The sequence below is a fragment of the Chelonia mydas genome, chromosome 3 (genome assembly GCF_015237465.2).
Source record: "Chelonia mydas isolate rCheMyd1 chromosome 3, rCheMyd1.pri.v2, whole genome shotgun sequence".
NCBI classification, from domain to species: Eukaryota; Metazoa; Chordata; order Testudines; family Cheloniidae; genus Chelonia; species Chelonia mydas.
The window spans coordinates 81,307,894-81,328,880 of record NC_057851.1 but is presented as its reverse complement, the minus strand read 5'-3'; the positions used below and the strand labels follow the sequence as shown (position 1 = coordinate 81,328,880).

Below are 20,987 nucleotides of genomic sequence, written 5' to 3'. Positions count from 1 at the left end.
TTTGCCAGCTGGAATAAAACTCTCTGAAAGGCTCAGTATCCATCCTCACTTAGGTGAGGCACAGGATGCACCAGGATGACAGAGTACCAAGACAGGACTTGTGTCAGGAAAGCGTGAAAGGTCATTAATTACATTTGAAAGAATGAGGTTCTTGCTTATCTGGAGTCTAAGTTTATACCCATATGTTTTAGGTGCTGTACAGTGGTAATATTTCAAAGAATTTTCTGAAGAATTCACCAGCAGACTGTGCACTGATGAGAAAGTAGTCAAGATAGAGGTCTACATGAATCTTGTGGCAAAAGAGAACATCACTAGGACCTTGCTAAAGATCACTATGGAAACAGAGGCCAGGTCAAAAGAAAGTGTTAAGAACTTTAGTCTGGGCTAGACAATCAAAGATTAAGACAGTAAACTATGGGGAAGAAAGGAAAGGTGGAGAAAAAAAAAGAAGCCTGAATTCTATGGTACAGTACTTGCTGATGGCTGGAATGAAAGGAGAGGTCAAAAGTTTGAGCATAATGCTGCAGTCTAATGTGCTGGAGACAGCCTGCTTTGCAAGATGAGGAAATATGGTCTCTTATTTGTATTAAAAAAGCATCTAGGCCCCAACTGAGTTTGGTACCTCAGTGTGTTAGGCACTGTACATAGTACATACGGTCTCTGACTTGAGCTTACAATTTAAGAGAGAAAAGTTAGACAAAGAGTGGGAGAACAGATTATTATTATTCCTACTTTACAGATGTGGAACTGAGACACTATGGTCACAGAAGAATTTCCTGAGTTCAGTAACTCAATCACAAGACCAGCCCTTCCCTCTGGGCTATATCTGAGCTTCAGTAACACTTTTTAACATTTTAACAACCTCTCTCAAAAAAGGAGATGAGTATTTCATCCAGTTTAGGGGACTGGATGACAGATAAAAATTCAGTGATCTAGTTACTATTTTCTCATTTGCACTTGGGAGCTTGCAATATCTGTGAAGAATAAATCAGAAAAATACTTTTCTATTTATAATTCATTGTTAAAGGGCTCTCTGCCCTTCCTTTCATCCTCCTTTGTTTTGAGAAACAGAAATATGGAGAGGAAGAAAAAATTATTAGGAAAATAGGTAGATTCTCACTATCTATCTATGTCTATCTCCTGAGATTGACAGACTATTTACAGATAGTCTCTGTATGGTACAGAGCAGCATTCTATTTGAAAATACCAAGTGAAAAAGAGGAATTACGCAAAGGAAGTGAGAAAAGTTACTTATCTATAAAATTACTTTTAAAATACAGTGACACCAAAACATGTGGGTCAACAGAATACTGAACAGGAAATACAGTGTTGTGTGACAAAGCTATCAGTAAGTTTGAGAACCTGAGAGATATCTATGTACTATAGTTACTAGAACCACCTGTCTAGTGGTTACATTCACTCATCTTCCATTTGCTAAGCATACAGCAGAATCAAGAGACCATTCACCACCTTTTCCTACCACAAATGTAACATTAAAAATAAATGTAGATGATCATTTCAAGGATATATAATCAGTTAACTTATTCTGCCTCTTAACAACAGAAGAAAGCTTAGCAACTGGCAGGACTCTAATTCATTCAAAGCTGACAATTCAATAATAATCTTATTTTCAGTGTAACTATGCTGCAGTGATAATAGGCAATGTTTACTCAGCAAACAAAAATGATTGTTTTTTGATCTCCAAGAAATGGAGCACTGTGCTAATAAACCTATAGATCTTAAAAATACAAAATACTGAAGAAACACAAAATTGCGCTGAAAAATTAAGTAAAATCATTCAAGGCAACTAGGTTGTAATTTTAATGAAGTATTGGATATAAAACTCATTGATTTGTTCTTACCACTATACTTTAAAGTGTTACTGTCACATTAGAAATAATGTTTTTAAAAATATCTTATCTAGATTATTATTAGAAAAAAGTCTACCGGATTTAGACACAGCCTGGACATCAGGACCCTGAGAGAGGTCCGAGTTGAAGATAACATGTAGATTACAGGTTTCAGTGACAGGCCGGGTGGTGGTGTTGTCCACAATTATTGAGAAAGGAGCTAGCACAGAGGTCTTGAGGAGGAGTAAGTAGATTAAGAGTTTTGTTTAATCATGTTGCTCTTGAGCGGACATCTAGACATTCCCAAGAAGATGTCAGAGAGACAGACAGAGATCTTAGCTTGAACAGGAGACGACAGATCTGGAGCAGAGAGTTAGATCTGTAAGCCATCAGCATAGAGATGGCAGCTGAATTTATGTTTCCAGATGAGATTACATAGATAAAGTGCAGATAGAGAAGAGAAAGGGATTAAGGACAGAGCCCTGTGGAACCCCCACTCTGCTCCCATACAGTGAGTGGAAGTGAGGAAATGATGGGGCATGTTGGTGCTGAAAGCTTTGGTACTGAGTGCTTGGATTCCAGTGTGTTGGTATTGGTGGGAAGGATACTGATTTTTTTCAAGAGGTGGCAACATCACCGAGAAACCCTTCTGTACCGAGGCGTCAGTGGGACCTGGACCTTGAACTGCCTCCTAACTTAGATCTACTCTGTGACGGAGAGGGAGATCAGTCTATGGTCACTATGGGAGTGATGCTCCTTCCCTCCTTTCTTGTCAGGAAGAATTGAGCAAAGGAGGACAAAGCAGCTCTGGCTGACAGCAGTTGAGGAGTGGAAATCTTGATGCTGAATGAGCCTTGGAGCTCACAGAAGACCCTTGGCTTACCACAGCACTTGCAGAAGTGGTCCAGTCTAGTTTGATGGTCTACTTCCACTCTCAAAACATTGAGGGCCTCATGGACCTCATGCGACATTACTGACAGAATCTCTAACCGTATAGATCACCGTTGCACCCACTGTTATACATTTGCAGCAAATATTGTACAAAGGTTGTCGTGTGAGGCGTCTATAGGAAGGTTATGATTATGCTATCTGTATATGTGTATTATTTTGTAGCTGAAGTTATGAATATTGGCTCTATAATGTCTGTATTTCAAACTTATGCTATGCTTCTGGGTGACACCCCAGACAAGTTGGTGTCAGCTCTGCCTAGCCTGCTTGATGGCCCATTAAGGACCACCAGCTATACAACTGACCCACTGAGAGAAGGCAGACACACCTTGTGACTCAGCAAGGTATGCAAGGACCTGCCTGTGGACAGAACTCTTAAGGTTTTTCTATGCCATGTGCTAGATAGCATGTCCTTGGGACAAAAAGAGACCACATGGCAAGAGACTATAAAAAGCTGCAGCAGCTCCTCCATCTTGTCTTCAGTCCTGCTTCATACCTCTGAAGGGACTTTGCTACAAACTGAAGCTTTGAACAAAGGACTGAATGACCCATCCCAGCTGTGGATGTACTCCAGAGACTTAATTTGAACCTGCGGTTTATTCTATCACTGCAACAAGCACGAACCAAGAACTTTGCCATTCCTATGTAATTGATTCCATTTAACCAGTTCTAGCTCTTATCTGTATCTTTTTCCTTTTATGAATAATCCTTTAGAATCTAAAGGCAACAGCGTGATCTGTGGGTAAGATCTGATCTGTATATTGACCTGGATCTGGGGCTTGGTCCTTTGGGATTGAGAGAACCTCTTTTTTCTTTTACTGGAGCATTGTTTTCATAACCATTCATCCCCATAACAAGTGGCACTCGTGGTGATACTGGGAAACTGGAGTGTCTAAGGGAATTGCTTGTGTGACTTGTGGTTAGCCAGTGGAGTAAAACCAAAGTCCTCTCTATCTGGCTGGTTTCGTTTGCCTTAGAGGTGGAAAAACCCCAGCCTTGGACTGTAACTGCCCTGCTTTAAGCAATTTGTCCTGAATTGGCACTCTCAGTTAGGTCCCACCAGAACCAGCACTGTTAGACCTCACTTAGAGGAAAAGCTTCAGGAGAGGTTCCCTTGCTTTTGGGGTCCTTTTTGAAAAGGAGCAGCATATAGAGATGTTGCATAGCATATGTGCTTCTTTGAGGCAGAAAAGGCACTTTGAGAGTCCATCATGAATGGGAATAGCTGACTACAGAAGGGATAGGATTTGAATCCTAGAGATTTTGACTTGTCCTTGTCAAGGCAATCCAGTGGCAGGAAACTTCCCAAACTTGAAAACTTTTCCTTTTCTTCTTTTTGCCAAAAGGCTTAAGAATATATAACTAACTACACTAACTGTAGTTTGAAAACAAAGTAACTAGAGAGAAAACAATCTCACCGTGAGCGGAGAAGCAGACTCTGCAGGTGTTCTGTCTCTCAACCATGGGCAATAAGAAGGAACTGAAAGGCAGTTGCAGCCACTCCATCTTTTATGGTCTCTGCTACACAATGCTGGAGGGCATGAAGAGTGCAGGCATGGCTCCAATGGACACCACTCTTTAAAAAGATTCTGCTCTTGCATGTATGGGCACCAGAATGGAATAAATGTGGACAATCGCTCAGAAACAACCACCACATATATACTGTTTAATTTTATTCAAATAAGAAAACAGAGGCCAAATTTTCCACACTGAAATCAGAAGAAAAAACCTGTAAATAGCATTCAAAAGCATCCGATGAAGTGAGCTGTAGCTCACGAAAGCTTATGCTCAAATAAATTGGTTAGTCTCTAAGGTGCCACAAGTACTCCTTTTCTTTCTGCGAATACAGACTAACACGGCTGTTACTCTGAAACCATTCAAAAGATAATACCAAATCATAAGTGGCCCTGCATACAGTCACAATTTCTAAGGCTTTGCATTGTTTCCTAATTATATTTAGTGAAACTTAACTATGGTTCATCACTCCTCTTCCATCTAATAGAGCAAAATAACGTGCGGACTACCATGTATGTTCCTGAGCTTTGACATATCCTTCAAGCGTAGGATTGCTCAAGGTTTTATTACCGCACCAAGAATGTTATGGATTTGTTTTGTCCTATTGGTGCTAAGCAACTTAGTTACTGCATTGCTTACAAAAAGCAAGAACAAATGCATGTTTTCTTTATCCCTTCATTAGTGTGATGAGTTCTGAGGTTAAGAATAAATGTTAACTTGTAACATTTATAGAATAAAAATTCTCATAGAACTATTTCCTAAACTGCAATTTTATCTTTGATAATTAGAAAACATTACCATAATATTCACAATATCCTTTATAATTAATAAAATAACTCCTGTTACAACTGGAATAATATTTAATTACAAAGAACACTGAAGTTTTTGGGGTTGATTCCAATTCCTTAGCTTTAAAAAAACCCACCATGATATGGTTCATTAGCTCCATTTTTTTATGCAATAGCTTAATGAACAAGCCTTTCAACTTTTGAGGACCGCTTTCAAACCACTGCTTCTGACTGAAGCAAAAGGGAAGACTACCTAGCTGTAGGTCTGTTTCTTTGAAGGTATTATCTCATACGATTGTCACCTTTGGAGTTTGTATGGAAAGTTTATTGACCTTCTTAGGAACAGCTGTTAAGTTCAGCATTTTCTGCAACTCTGCATTTTTTGTATAGCCCTAATGCAGTCCATATTTTAATGCCAGGATTGTATGGACATTTGTTTCCCACATAATTCAGAAACTATCTAGAAGGCTCTATGGACTGAGGACATGACCACTAATGGCAGCCACTCAGTGGACATGAGTCTCTCTCACACTTAGCTTTTACTGCTGTAAAGAGTCAAAAAGCTTTAAAGCTACTTTGTTGCGTGCTCAGAGCACAAGACATGATAAAAATTGTATGAAGATGGTATCTTCTAATTAAATGTTTTTGGTGGTTTCATATGAGACATAGGTGGACATAGGTGTAGATCACAAAACTTCTGTACAACTCAGCGTGATTGGATTCTCTTACCAAGAGAGGGGCAGGACTGCCATGTCTACACTACAGAGTTAAGTCAACTTAAGTTATGTCGATGATCGTCACTTTAACAACATCAGTTGTACATGTCCACACAATGCTCACTGTGTTAGCGGAGTGTGTCCACAGTCATTGTTCTTGCATTGAGAGAGCAGTGCATTGTGAGTAGCTATGTCACTGTGCAACTCGCCACCCTATGCTGCTGGGAGCTCTGAGAACAGATCACGGTGCATCACGAGGAGATGCTTGCCATCCCATGATGCAGTTCTTTCCATCCCATAATTCCATGGGCTTCCTACTTCATTTCACGCTGTTTTTCAACAGCCCTTGTAAACCGTGCTCCGCCATCTCTGCCTGACAGCATGGATCCTGAACTGCTGACCAGTCACTGGAGCATTATGAACACAATGAGGCTGGTCCTGCAGTATTTAAATGAGCTGTGAAACAGACTAAATCAGTGCTTGATCTGCTGCCTGCCATGGAAACAAATAATTCAAGACTGCTGGCGGCATTCATGGAACAGCTGGCCACGGTAAGCCATCAGTACTGGGTTCAGGAAACAAGCACTGTGTGGTGGGATTGCATTGTGATGAACGTATGGGATGACTAACAGCGGCTGAAGAACTTTTGGATATGCAAATCCACCTATCTGGAACTATTTGTGGTGCTTACTCCAGCGCTCCAGTGCAAGAACACCAGAAAGAGAACGGTCTTCAAGGTGGAAAAGCAAGTGGCAACTGCTGTGTGGAAGCTGGCAACTTCAGACTGCTACTGGTCAGTCGCAAATCAGTTTGGAGTTGGGAAGTCCACCTTGGGTGTTGTGGTGATGCAAGTGTGCAGGGCCATTAATTGCCTTCTGCTCTGAAGGACTGTGACTCTCAGTAATGTGCAGAAAATAACTGATGGCTCTGAGGCAATGGGATTCCCTAACTGTGGCAGGGCGATAGATGGAATGCACATTCCAATTTTGGCCCCTAACCACCTTGTGATGGAGTACATCAACCAAAAGGGCTACTTCTCCATGGTCTTGCTGGTGCTGGTGGATCACTGGGGCCATTTCATTGACATCAGTGCGGGGTGCTCAGGGAAGGTGCATGATGCATGCATCTATAGGAACACTGGACTGTACAGAAAGCTGCAAGCTGGGACTTTCTTTCCAGACCAGGAGATTCCAATGAGGGATGTGGAAATTCCCACAGTGATCTTTGGAGACCCCGCCTGCCTCTTGCTCCAATGGCTCATGAAGCTTTACACCAAGAACCTAGACAGCAAGGAGCGCCGCAACAACAGGCTCAGCAGGTGCCAAATGACCAGTGAACATGCCTTTGGCCAATTAAAAGTCATTGGTGCTGTCTTTTTGGTCGGTTAGAGCTGAATGAAAAATATATTCTGATGGTCATTGCGGCCTGCCTTACTCTGCATAATATTTGTGAAGCAAAGGGGGAAAAGGTTCCCCAGTGGTGGACCGCAGATGCTGATCAGCCGGCTGCTGATTTTGAGAAGCCAGATACAAGGGTGATTAGAGGGGTGCAGTGGGAGGCTATGTGAATCAGGAGGCTTTAGAGGAGCATTTTGACAATGATTCCCAGTCATGTCTCTATGTGATGCATTCGGCCAGGCAATGATTACTTGCCACCTTGAATTACCCCTGTAGTACGTCCTTCCTGAGCATTAATTATAGTGAGCAAATATTCCTACTTATAGCCACTGTGTTTCAAAGTTAGCACTGACTGATGTGTGTGTGTCACAAATGAAGATTCATTGTATTTCAAAGACCCAAGTTTAATAACAGAACAAAATATAATTTTCTGGTCAAACAGTGGGCATGACAACGAGGAACACTCTAGGGCTCTCACAGCTGAGTTCAACTCCACATTCATTGGGAAACCAAACCAGTCTCTAGGCATTGAGTGCACAGGGTACTGGGAATCAGAAACTTGCTAGGAATATGGTGGGGGAGTTTGGGGAGGGCATGGACCAGAGTTCTGTAGTGGTTGCAGGGGGAGTTGTACCAATGTGCTCAGTTTGAAGGATAATGAGGGACCTCTTCATTTCTGCCTGGCCTTCCAGGAGCAGATGATAAAGCTCCTGCCTGTGTCCTTTCCTGGCTATCCAGCCTCAGTCTTTCATTAATTGTTTCCCTCCACACTCTTGTATTGCTATGTGCTGCATCTGTTGACTGCAGTACTTTGTGAAACATATCCTCCTTACTCCTCCTGGTTTGCCACCTTATCTGGTAGAGGTGCTTCACCAGTGTGGAGGAGCGGTTTCTCAAAAGCACATCTGTAAAAGCCAAAGAACAATGAACAAAAAGACAGTATTGTGAGTGTGCTCACAGCCGTGAATCACAGAAGTTACACACACTTCTTTCTCACTATATCTTGGAGAGTACACAGTTCAGCGCAATTCCAAAATACGGTGAGTTCACGGGGGTGGCAAGGGGGAAATGGGCAAGAAGGAACAAAGGGTAGTTTGTGAAGGGGGTTACTACAAGCAGCTAGGGAGACTATTCTGAATATTGGTACCCTTTTTCACAGGCGAGGGTAATCGAACCTGATATCTCATTCCTAAGGATAACCCAGGATGCAAGGGTGCATCTCCTGCATGCATGTGGCTTCAGACTGGCTCCTTATATGGCTCACCTGTGTGCTATTCTGGGCCCTGCAAAAATAATTGCCAGGTGGTGCGGCAAAGTTTCCCACAGCGGTGGCAGAAACAAGGCAGCTCTGCCAAGAAACCTTCAGCAGAGGATTGCAGAATACATACAGGAAAGTTTCAGAGACCTCTACGAAGGATTCCTGGGACATCCCCATGTATATTAACACTGTGTAGATGGACAGGCTCTGCTATTAATTTCTGTTCCTTATTCCCCCTCTACCATATAAGAAAGTACATGAGAGCTCAATCTGCTCTCACTGTGCAGTATCAAAGCAAAATGAACACTTACCGGAACTCCCCTCTTCTATATCCTGTCCACCAGAGCCAGAGTGTTGGGACAGGCTAGACCCCTCCAGAGTGGAAAAGAGGTCCTGACTCGCCACACCACTGGATGATTCTGTCGTGTGCTCCACATCATCCTCCAGTTCCACTTCCTCATCCACCACTTCAGGGTGGACTCCGCTGGCCACTGCCTCCAGTCCCCCTGAAGTATCCATGAGGCTCTTGGTGGTGGTGGAGGTAGGGTCATCGCCAAGGATGGCATGCAGCTTCTTGTAGAAGCTGCACCAGAGTGATGGTTGGCCTCCCTTGCCTTCTGATACGCCTGCCTCAGCTCCTTGATTTTAGCACGGCACTGCTGAAAGTCCCTCTCGTGCCCCTTCTGTATCCCACTGGCAATTAGCCAGCAAGTATCAGAGTTCCTACAGCTGGAGCGAAGCTGCGACTGCACAGCCTCCTCTCCCCATAGACTCAGCAGATCCAACAGCTCTGGTGTGCTCCATGCAGTAGAGCATTTGCTGCAGAAAGCCAGCATGGTCAGCTAGGAAGATGCTGTGTGAACTGTGCACGCGGAGCAAGTGGGAAGAGGAATTTCAAAAATTCCTGAGCCATTCAACTGGGAAGGGGCGCATACCTGTGTACCTTCAGGGCAGCAGAGTTCAAACTGCTGACCAGAGCGGTGATATGATGGGCATTGTGGGATACCTCCTGGAGGCCAATAAGGGTGACATAAGCAAGCGCAGTGTCTACACTGATGCTGCATCACTCTAAGTTGCAAAAAGCCCTATGCCACTCATCGAGGTGGTTTTATGATGTCAGCATAGCAGGGAAGTTACATCGACAGGAGGAGCATTTCAGTGTATATACCTCCCTGTTTTGTCGACGAAAGCTGACTTTTGTCGACAAAACTATGCAGTGTAGACAAGGCCAGAGTTGCACACGGATATCATGTAGAAGACACCCAAGGAAAGCCTTATACTATGCGTGTGCATACACACACACACAAACTAGGCCTGACTCCCTTCTCAAACTGATGTAATGCCATTGACTTAAATAAAGTTACTCCTGAGTTGCACTGGTGTTAGTGAGAGGATAAGATCTTTATTTTTTTAAACAGTAAAATTAAATATAGATAATAAAGCAACACTAATTAACCAAGGACTCTAGGTCTGCCTGACACAAAGCAGTGACCAACTCATAAAACGAAATCAGACTTTAGAAATTAAATGTATACGTGAGATTGGTAGAGACACGTACCTGATAGGAACATTAAATTCAACCCCCTGCTCAAATCTCTAGTCCATTAGTGCCAGATCCATGCATTAAGAAACCAGCCCACACTACTGAGGCACTCTGTACCTTGAAGCAGCCCCTTGAAGATCCCATACCCACCCATCATATAATTTTGATATATTTCATACAAAGCATGCCACGTAAGATATGATATGAAAGGTCATGATCTCCTGAAACCTATCGTTCTGTCCAAATATGTATATCATTAGTGTGTATGAAGGTATGAGATTTTACTGTATGGTGGTTACTGAAATATGTACGTTTGAGAGTCTCTACTGCTAAGTGGTGATCTACTTGTAGGAGGGTGTTAAGTGACCATTAATCAGCGGGGGAGTTGTAAACAAGGGATTTACAATACTGTAAGAAGGCTGCACTAACATCACACACTGGGGGACTGCTCAACTCTGTGACTCAGCAAAGCTCACCAGGACAGTTTTTAAGGTCAGGCTTGACAAAGCCCTAGCTGGGATGATTTAATTGGGGATCAGTCCTGCTTTGAGCAGGGGGCTGGACTAGATGACCTCCTGAGGTCCCTTCCAACCCTGATATTCTATGATTCTATGATATGTCTAGGCTAAACATATGGACTGAGGATATAAAATAGGGGACAGTGGCATCATGTTTTTGCCTTTTTCCTCCCCCACCTATCCTGGAAGCAACAAGAACACTGGGAAGACAGATCTGAACTGAGGAGATTGGTCCCTAGCTTAAAGGGGAAGCCTGTGTATTAAGAACTAAAACTTACCTGCAACATCCAGTGGGGTGAGAAAAGCTGCTTGATCCAAATACTGCCTAGTGTAATAAGGTTTAAGATTTAGACTGTGCGCTTACCTTTTACTTTCTTAGGCACAAAAGGTCAGACAGTTACCACTCGCTTAAAATTTATCTTTCTGTAGTTAATAAATCTGTTATATTTCACCTAAAACAGTGTGTTTTGCTTGAAGTGCTTGGGAAATCTCTGCTCAGTTTACAAAGGGTAGCGAGTGTCCTCTCTACATCAAGGGATGGGGAGACAGGGTAATAAACTTACACTGGTCAGGCTTCTGACCAGGGCAAGATGGTACAGTTCTGGGGTGCAAGGCTGCAGAGATTTGCTGATGCCTTTCTCCGAGTGATTCATGAGTGGTTCAGGAAGTATTCATGCAAGTTAGCTGGGTGTGGGGCTCCACATGCTGTTGTACTAAGTGATATGAGCACCTGGAGGGGTTTTCTGCTTATCACTAGCAAAGCCTTGTGAGAGAGAGAGCCCTGGCTGGAGAGTTAAGAGGTTGTACCCCACTCAAATCTCTAATCCATCAGTGCCAGATCCATGTGTTAAAAAACCAGCCCACATTACATTATCAAGTAGAATGCTACAGACAATATACTACTTGTTGCCCTTAGATTCTTGTTCCAGGCTAGAAGTCTAGTGTAGAACAGTCTCCAAGCCAAGACCTTGTATATGACACAGCTATAGAGGGAAAGTTTTATAAGAAAGTTTTGGTTACTGTATATTTGAATTTCCTTATTTTTAGATGTTTGGGTTTCTTGCAAATTTAACCTTCACTGTGGTTTTGTTTCCTGGACTTTTTTTTTTTTTAAAACTACATTATTGTAAACATTTTTGCTTCAAGTTTCAGATATATATCCTCAACCTTAAATTCACATTAATACATTTTTTGCCTAGGGTTTCTGACATTTGGTGTATTTGTATGGTAAAGGCAACAGATTACAAAAGTAGGCATGCTTGCATCCTTCCATAAATAAATATAGATTTTAGGATATTAAATACAATATTGATATTCACTTCTGCAAGATGTTCAGAAACATTCTGTAATGTGCTAATGTGACAAGACCTGGTGGGGTACCCAGCAGGTGGATGTACTAAAACTGGGAAGGGAAGGTGTGACAATCTGTTTTCTGTCAGCTAACAAGAACTTTATCTACTATGGTGAGTTTAATAATGTAGAGTACAGTAAGCTGTGATAAAGATCTACAAGAGCTATTTTCTAACAGTTTTCTGAAACAAGGCTTTCTCTAGCTGCATGCTAAATTTCTTTCAAATGGAAAGGAAGAAATCATGCTCAAGAGTTATGCTCTGAGTAATCTAGCTCTGTTTATATTAAACTAAAATTTTATTTTGTTTGTGATTTATAGGCTCTGTATGGAGGGCAGATTCTTACTTTCTTGACTACTTCCAGTTATCTCAAAGTGTTTTTGTTCAAAACTGTCTTCCCCAACAAGAGTGATGGCAAGGAATGATTAGAGCAGATTCTTCAAAATATTACCTAACTCTTTTTTAGTACTGAAATTTCACATACATGAGATGAATGGTTACCAGGATTGTGAGATGTATGGGGGAGATCCTTTTTAGACCCTCTAAAATCCAACTATGACAATGAGAGAAGAGTTTCTTGAAACAATCGGACCAAATAAGCCAATGCAATTGGCTATATACCAGAATTCCATATTGATTATATCTAACCTTCCTATTAGAGATGTGAGACTAATCCAAGAGTTTGAGTCCAAAGTATTTTACTTTTAAAATACAATTCTTAATTACATATTGCATTCAACTTTGCAGAAGACTCCATTCATAGAAGGAAGGCTAACCATTTCTCTCATCTTAAGCTACTCTAAATACCATATTTGCCTTTCAAAATAATTCATATTAACCTCATTCTCCAACTTCCCAAACACTGTCAAGTACAACAGGTTTGTGAGTATTTCTTTTTTCTTGCATCCAAATGGAAAGTCTGCAGAATTGCTTTGATAATGGCACTATATAAGAACTTCATCTCTCGGAGAATATTTTTATGGTCTAATGACACATCAACTTTATTTTACTTGAAGTCAGTTAAACTCCACTGCAATTACAGACTTTCGAGAGCCATCTCTCTCACAATCTGCTGCTTATAAACCAAATAAAATCTGACACTTGGATGCTCTTGCTATTTCAACTGTATGTTCTATGAGGTTAGTATCCTCTGCACAAAAATCCCTCCTGTCTCAAACCTGCAACTCAACAGTAGAATACAAAAAGGAAACTACCTTCTTCTGGAAGTGAAGAGAAATAACTTTTCAAGAACCGATACAGTCAACTTTTTCTTCAAAAAAAAATTAAATGCAATGAAAATTGGATAAAATGAGATTTATTGTAAAAAAAGGTGCAGCAGAGAAAACGCACAGAAAATAAAAGACTATTTGCTTAAAAAGTGATCCTACCTAAGGGCTTAAATATTTATTACAAAAATGCCCCCCTCACCTCAGCAGGTTAGGGGATGTCTGATAGGCTCAACTCTAGGGTCTTGAGAGAAGGGGGGATGGGAAGGCTGCTCTGAGGGCTTTCCTGCTCCTGTTGTCCAGAACATTGTACCTGGAGGTGGTGATGAAGAGTAGGAGAAAACTCTACCTCTTTCCAGGAGAAGCTATCATGCATGGGAGAATACCGTCTCATATAACCTACTCTTTTCAGAGCTCCATAGTATAGGGAACATGCTTTAATCTCTGAAAGAATGGAATGACTCATATTTAGCCTCTGATTCACTATGACCCCCAGATCCCTTTCTGAAGTACTCCTTCTTAGGCTGTCATTTCCCATTTTGTATGTGTGCAACTGATAGTTCTTTCCTAAGTGGAGGACTTTGCATTTGTCCTCATTGATTTTCATCCTGTTTACACACGAACTAGGGGGTCACCAAATGAAATTCAATCCCCTCCAAGTGTGGTATCATTAGCAAATTTAAGTGTATTCCCATGCCATTATCGAAATCATCAATGAAGATATTAACAGAACCAGAACTGATCTGTGCTGAACCCTCTTGATATGCCCTTCCAGCTTGACTGTGAACCACTGATAACTCTCTGGGAACTGTTTTCCAACCACTTATGTACCAACCGTATAGTAGCTCCATCTAGGTTGTATTTCCCTAGTTTGTTTATGAGAAGGTCATGTGAGACAGTATCAAAAGCCTTACTAAAGTCAAGATATACCACATCTGCCTCTTCCCCCTTATCCACAAGACTTGTTATCCTGTCAAAGAAAGCTATTAGGTTGGCCTAACATGATTTGTTCTTGATTAATCCATGCTGTTAATCATCATCTTATCGTCTAGGTGTTTTTTTGTTTAATTATTTAATACATTATCTTTTCTTGGAGAATACCATCTCAGCAGCCCCTTCTCTTTTATACCAAAGGGGCACTCTTCCTTAAGCACTGCAGCTGAAAGCAACTATTGCCATGTGACATGTTCTTTTGTAATCTCAGTGGCCTCAAAGTTTTCTTGAACTGTGATCATTCTTTTCTAGAGTAATCTACAGAGGCCAAAAGAGAAATCTCTTTCTCAAGTGTCATATGCTTTAGTGTTGCCAGCTCTTGTGAGTCCTGAGGTATTTGGGCTCTCTCAAAGCCCCAGCTCCTGGAGTCAAGCAATTACATGACAACCTCAACTTTCCTTCAAAAACAAAAATCTTATTTCTAGCCCTCATGGTTGGTAAGGCAAGCTTGAAAGTAAAAGAACAGAATACAAAATGTGCTATTTTTAAAATCTCATGATTTTTAAGCCAGCATCAAGACCTTTGGGGCCTCACATTTTTTGAATACTCGTGGCAGCAAGACTTCAGAGGATAGTTTGTAGTTACTTTAATTTTTTACAGAGTCCGAAAGTTTCCAAATATTATTTCAAATCTCATTCTCACCAAAACATAGCCTTTGCAACTACTGTCATCCTTACTGAATATTTAGTATTTTAAAAACCCATTTATATATTTAAAAAAAACATTTATATACACAAGTTCATGCACTGGCATATAAGGTTTTTTGTTCGTCTACTTGAAGATACTTTAACAAAATACTTCAGACAAGTGCTTTACTAGTCACTTAGAGGCGAGTTAATAAATACAACAATATTAGGTCTTCATGTCATTCAGTCTTATGAAATATAAGTGACCCATAGTTTATTGGTCATAACTGCACTGCTAGCATACAACAAAGCTGAATATCATTTTGAACAAAATATTATTCTGTGCTGAGTGAAACCTTGTTACAGGTCGAGTGAAAACTCTGACATTGACAGGCGTGAACTCACCCTTCAATTAACATAATTATACGCAAAAGCTCCCATTTAAGAAAAAAAAGGTGTATGTGAACTAGCTTTTGGCTCAGTAATGTTTTGGGTAGGGGTGTGTGTGTAGGATGGAAGAGAACACACAAAAACTGAGGATAGACAAGAACAGAGAGAGAGAGAGGGAGAGTCAAGAGAGCCAAGAGGAGCCTGTAAGCACAGCATGACCCTGGAAAAAGCTAGAGAGAGCTCCTGGGTCTGATGTTGGCTAAAGAGATTTGGGGGCTGTAAGCTCAGAAACTGTTCCTTTTTGTTCTTGGTTCTTTCTGCATTCAGAGGCACAGGGATTTGTACATTCCTTGTACATAAATATGACTGCATTGACGAAATCCAAAAACTCCATCAATTTCTACTTCCAACTGGAACATCCCCAAGCCCCCAAACTTTGACAAGCCACTCAGGCTTAAAAGAAGCAACAATACTTTAAATGTAAAATCTTGTTGTCAAGAAGCCAGTCACTACACAAGGCTCTTCCTATATTTAAAAGCAAGCTCCAGTTCTTCCAGCTCAAGACACACCAGGAGGCTGCACCCCATTTTACAAATGGGGCAAATGGGGAACTCTGTTATACAAAAATTGAAAAAATTTACAAGTAAACTTACAAACCTGTTCACATCATCTTAGTTTTACAAGTACAAGTTTTATAAGTGGACAAATTGGAAAGAGTCCAGCGGAGGGCAATGAAAATGGTTAGGGGGCTGGGGCACATGCCTTATGAGGAGAGGCTGACAGAACTGGGCTTATTTAGTCTGCAGAAGAGAAGAGTGAGGGGGGATTTGATAGCAGCCTTCAACTACCTGAAGGGGGTTCCTAAGAGGATGGAGCTAGGCTGTTCAAAGTGGTGGCCGATGACAGAACAAGGAGCAAAGGTCTCAAGTTGCAGTGTGGGAGATCTAGGTTGGATATTAGGAAAAAATATTTCACTAGAAGGGTAGTGAAGCACTGGAATGGGTTACCTAGGGAGGTGGTGGAATCTCCATCCTCAGAGGTTTTTAAGGCCTGGCTTGACAAAGCCCTGGCTGGGATGATTTAGTTGGGGTTGATCCTGCTTTGAGCGGGGGGTGGACTAAATGACCTCCTGAGGTCTCTTCCAACCCTAATCTTCTATGATGCTATGCAGGCTGCAGGGAAGTGGCACAGGGAATTAAAGCAGCGGCATGGCTTCGAGGGGCTTGGACCTGGACTAGTGGGCAGGCCTTGGTTCCCCCACCTCCTATTAGCCACTAGGAAAAGTGGCCTGGACTTTGAGGCACCCCAGAAGGAAAGAAAGAACTGAACCCTTTAGTGGCCCAGCACGAGAGCTGGGGCCTGAAACCCCTAGAGAGGGCGAGGACATTGCCTCTGGGGGAAGCCCTGGAATACAGCTTGACACTAGGGCTGAGACCATTGATAGACTATGGGACTAATTGAGGATCTAAGCCTTGGGAGGGCTACAAGGAGAGAAAGTGCAGGTCCGCATACGCTCGACCATAGGGCGCTCATGAGAGGTGAGTGCACCCCACTACAGACAGCAATTTTATTTTTGAACAGATTTCATTTCCCTTGCAAATTCCTTCCTCCCACTTAATTTTTAACTTTTGGAATATCAGAGAAGATTCTCTGAAACTGAGTTTAGCATCTCTAGCTAATTTTATTTGAAAGTTTAGAGGTGTCTCCCACTTCAGAGTTCTGCACTATCTTCTGAAGGCAAGAATGTCCAAAAGTAAAATTTTTTTAGCATCAAGGTAAATAAGCAAGTGTCTATATGGGGAAAGGTCTTTAATACAAAGGTGGGCTGTCAGCATAAGTTTTCTTTATTTTTAAGAAAAAGAAAGTGTGATGCTACCAGACCAAATTTCAGCTCTTGCCAAGGCTGCAGGCATTAGCTAAGAACTGAAACTCACAGCTGGAAACCAGACCAGTTCAAAATAGGTATTAATCTTACAAGAATTATTTAGTGGTTAGACTTGATGAAATGCTTGTAAGTTGCTGCATGCATTAACCTCACTTGTAATGACTGTATTCCATGCTATAAAGAAATATGTAAATTTTTGCTTTCTAACTTTGAAAATGTTTGCTCTATACTTGTGAAGCCAGATGGGAAGAGTGTTTCCTCTCCCCACCCATCCCGAAGAACTATAAAAATCAGAGGGGCCACCAGGCTCATCAGAATACACAGAATAACCCTATTGCACCCATTCCTTTGAATGCTGGAAGAGTTAAATAAAAATAGTTAATGTGAAGATTTTTCATCCCTTTGCTGTGTGAACTCTCACATGGCCTGAGAAACCACACTGAAGTCAGAAATCCCCAGGGCTTATCATCTGGGTCCACCCTGAAAGAGAATTTGAATTGACAGGTCTCTACAACTCTATCACTCTTAGGATTTCGACGGTAACTCCTTTGTATATCTATGTTTGCTTGCTTTAACCAGTATGTAACTATTTCTCTTTTCTAGTTACTAAACCTTCAGATAGTTTATTACAGGATTGGTAGGGGTGTTGTCTTTGGTGTAAGACTTAGGGTACCAAGTGAACTGGGGTAAGTGACTGGTCTGTTGGCACTGGAAGCAACCTGAATGTGATGTGATATTTGGTGTATGTCACTATTTATCAGTAAGTCCAGTTTGTCTAGGTGACAAGATAGACTGGAGAGTCCAAGGGGAGTGACTGTGACTCCATGCTAAGATTGTTAAAGTGATCTAGGAGCTCACATTTGTTACTGGCTTAGTAAAATCTAATGATAGAACGTACCTCCAGTTTGAGGTATTGGCCGTTTTTGACACTCTGCCGTGAGCACTCAGTCGTGAGCCACTCCAGACAGGGTGACAGAAAGTAATTAATATTTTTAAATCCAACTGTTTTAATGAAGTATTCTAACAAACTGCATATTACCCTTTTGAAAATAAGTTGGAAGAATTTTAAATTAATCTGTAGTTTAAGAATCTTTTGAAAACATCACTTTATCAATATTGATAAATGCAAAGTAATGCACATTGGAAAACATAATCCCACTATACATATAAAATGAGGGGGGGTCTAAATTAGCTGTTACCACTCAAGATAGATCTTGGTGTTATTGTGGATAGTTCTCTGAAAACATCCACTCAATGTGCAGCGGCAGTCAAAAAAGAACAAAATGTTGGGAATAATTAAAAATGGGATAGATAATGAGACAGAAAATATCATATTGCCTCTATATAAATCCATGGTATGCCCACATCTTGAATACTGTGTGCAGATGTGGTTGTTCCACATATATATATTGGATATATATTGGCATTGGAAAAGGTTCAGAAAAGGGCAACAAAAATGATTACGGGTACGGAACAGCTTCCATACGGAGAGAGAGTAATAAGACTGGGACTTTTCTTCTTAGAAAAGAGTCTATTAAGGGGGGATATGATAGAGGTCTACAAAATCATGATTAATGTGGAGAAAGTAAATAAGGAAGTGTTATTTACTCCCTCTCATAACACCCGAACTAGGCGGTCACCAAATTAAATTAATAGGCAGCAGATTTTCACACAGCGCACAGTCAACCTGTGGAACTCCTTGCCAGAGGATGTTGTGAAGGCCAAGACTAACAGGTCTAAAAAAAAAAAAACTAGGTAAGTTCATGGAGGATAGGTCCATCAATGGCTATTAGCCAGGATGGAGAGAGATGGTGTCACTAGCCTCTGTTTGCCAGAAGCTGGGAATGGGATAGGGGATGGATCACTTGATGTTATCTGTTCTGTTTATTCCCTCTGGGGCACCTGGCATTCACCACTGTAGGAGGACAGGATACTGGGCTAGATGGACCTTTGGTCTGACCCAGTATGGCCGTTCTTACGTTCTTATATAACAAAACTGATAAAAATACTGGAGAGTCTAGGCAGCTTTGATAGGAACTTAGGCCTGTGGAGACAAAAAAACTCAACTTGGTTCATTTAACCTTAGATTGTTTTAAATTACAGGTTTTTCAAAATTCTGATTAACTGTCGTTTTTGCAAGGTTCCTGGCTTCTCTTTAAATCCTTCCTGATTGATTTTTGGCATGGAGTCATTATGGGGAATAACTTCACTATTTTGGAACATATTGTTCTCAACGTTCAATTTAAGGTCCCAATCCTGCAGCTGGCTCTGCCTGGGCACCAAGGCCTGCAGACCTTGAGTCAGTTGCAGAACTGGGACCTTAATATTTCAGACCAACTTGTTACCCTTCAGTTCAGATACCTTCAATTAATGGTAGATGTTATTTTATTTCAGATAATTTATCTTCAATTATTTACTTATGCTGCCCTAACCATCAGATAAGAATCATATCTAGGTATCCACTGTTCTATATTTTTTCCATACATTTCTAGTGATTAATAAAGTCCAGTATCAATAATTTATTACATCCTACATATTTTCAACTAACCACATCTCTCTCAAAGGTTTATCGTTAATTCTAGCAACTGCTATATTAACATTTACTTTCAGTTAATACTTTAAAACATACTAATATTATTCTGGACCAAACTAACAATTTTCAGATCCAAAAGAATATATTTGAAAAAAGATTCTGATTTCAACACTCTTAATCAGAATACTGGATGGGCAGAGATAGGATATTAATTTAAAATTCTAAAATACAATTTTCACGGAAAGCTGCAAATTTATTTAAATTAAATGAGATTTTATTTCCAGGATATACTATACAAGTGTCACCTGAGTGAGAAAAAGAGACTGCAAGATACCTGTTTCAGTGGGTACAGTCCACCCATGTCACAGCTACCCACTATGTTTGGGGTTTGAGCCCTGTGTCCAATACAAGTAATGGATGTTGATGAAAGAATAGTTAGAAAATATTTGTGGCATTCATGATATTTTGATATCAGACACTCATTCATGATTTTTAAGGTATAGTGTCCGACTTCAAACAATTCCCTCACAAGAGGACCCACAGCAAGAACTGAACTAAAAGAAAAAAATAAAACTGAAAAAACAAACAGTACTTACATATTTATAACCCCATCTAGATGATGTTTTGAACAAAGCTGCTGGCTGCTCTTGTCTTGTTTATGTTGATTCTGCCCCAACTGAACAAACCTATGAGTAGCAGTGGACAAAAGTATAAGTCATAAAGAGAGCAAGAACTATTTGCAGTAATTTTAGTGAATTAATGAAAATGACAGTTCTGTACAATTTGTAGAGTCATGCAGTTTCAGTAAGTCACACTGAGTACATTAAAGGACAGCTGGAACACTGACCTCACTTTACACAAAAGTGAGTGTCATGATTAATACACTTATCTTGGGCTAGTTTTTTTTTTTTTTTTTTAAGTTGCTTTGAAAACTTTAGTTTGGGTACATTTTGGGCCCCTTTCACTTTAGCTAGGAGGAGGTCTTGCCCACTGGTAGGTTTTGCTTACTATTTCACAGGCAGCAGATGGGGCCGCCAGCAAGAGGAGACAGTCAGAGTTAACTGCTCTTTCCAACAGCATGAACTCCCCACAGAAGCTCTCTAGGAGGAGAGAGAACGAGGAGCACCTAGGTGCCACTACTGGAATTGGGTGGTAGGGCAGCTGTAGAGAGAAGCAAGTAAATAGATGGGAAGTTGGCTCAAGTTCCATGCAGATACGTCTGACTCTGACCTCTCTCCTACTTGACTTGCATAGCGGTGAAAAGCTGCCCTCCCATTTCACCAGTTTCAGCTATTTACTTGGACAACCCTTTGATCTGCCATCAGAAGGATATGCAATCTGTCTTCTTCCCCTATCCAGTCTATACTTTCAGAGTAGAGGATTTCCTCTGCTCCCACAAAGCTTGTGGAAAGGAACTGAGGACAGAAACACAGATATTGAGTTCCCTCCAGG

The 20,987-nt window shown here is 41.0% G+C and overlaps 1 protein-coding gene across 5 annotated transcripts in view; it reads right to left on the bottom strand.

Moving 5' to 3' along the window:
• Positions 1 to 20,987, bottom strand: part of FIG4 (FIG4 phosphoinositide 5-phosphatase) — a 161,106-nt gene that overhangs the window by 18,757 nt on the left and 121,362 nt on the right. For 2 of the 5 annotated variants that reach the window (XM_037894611.2, XM_037894616.2), the window contains one exon: positions 20,132 to 20,221. In XM_037894611.2, the coding sequence (XP_037750539.1) occupies positions 20,132 to 20,221 (90 nt within the window). Of the gene's footprint in view, positions 1 to 10,611; positions 10,859 to 12,791; positions 17,483 to 18,970; positions 19,047 to 20,131; positions 20,222 to 20,987 lie in introns of those variants that run through there. The other 3 variants (XM_037894614.2, XM_037894612.2, XM_037894613.2) reach the window with 3 other exon arrangements.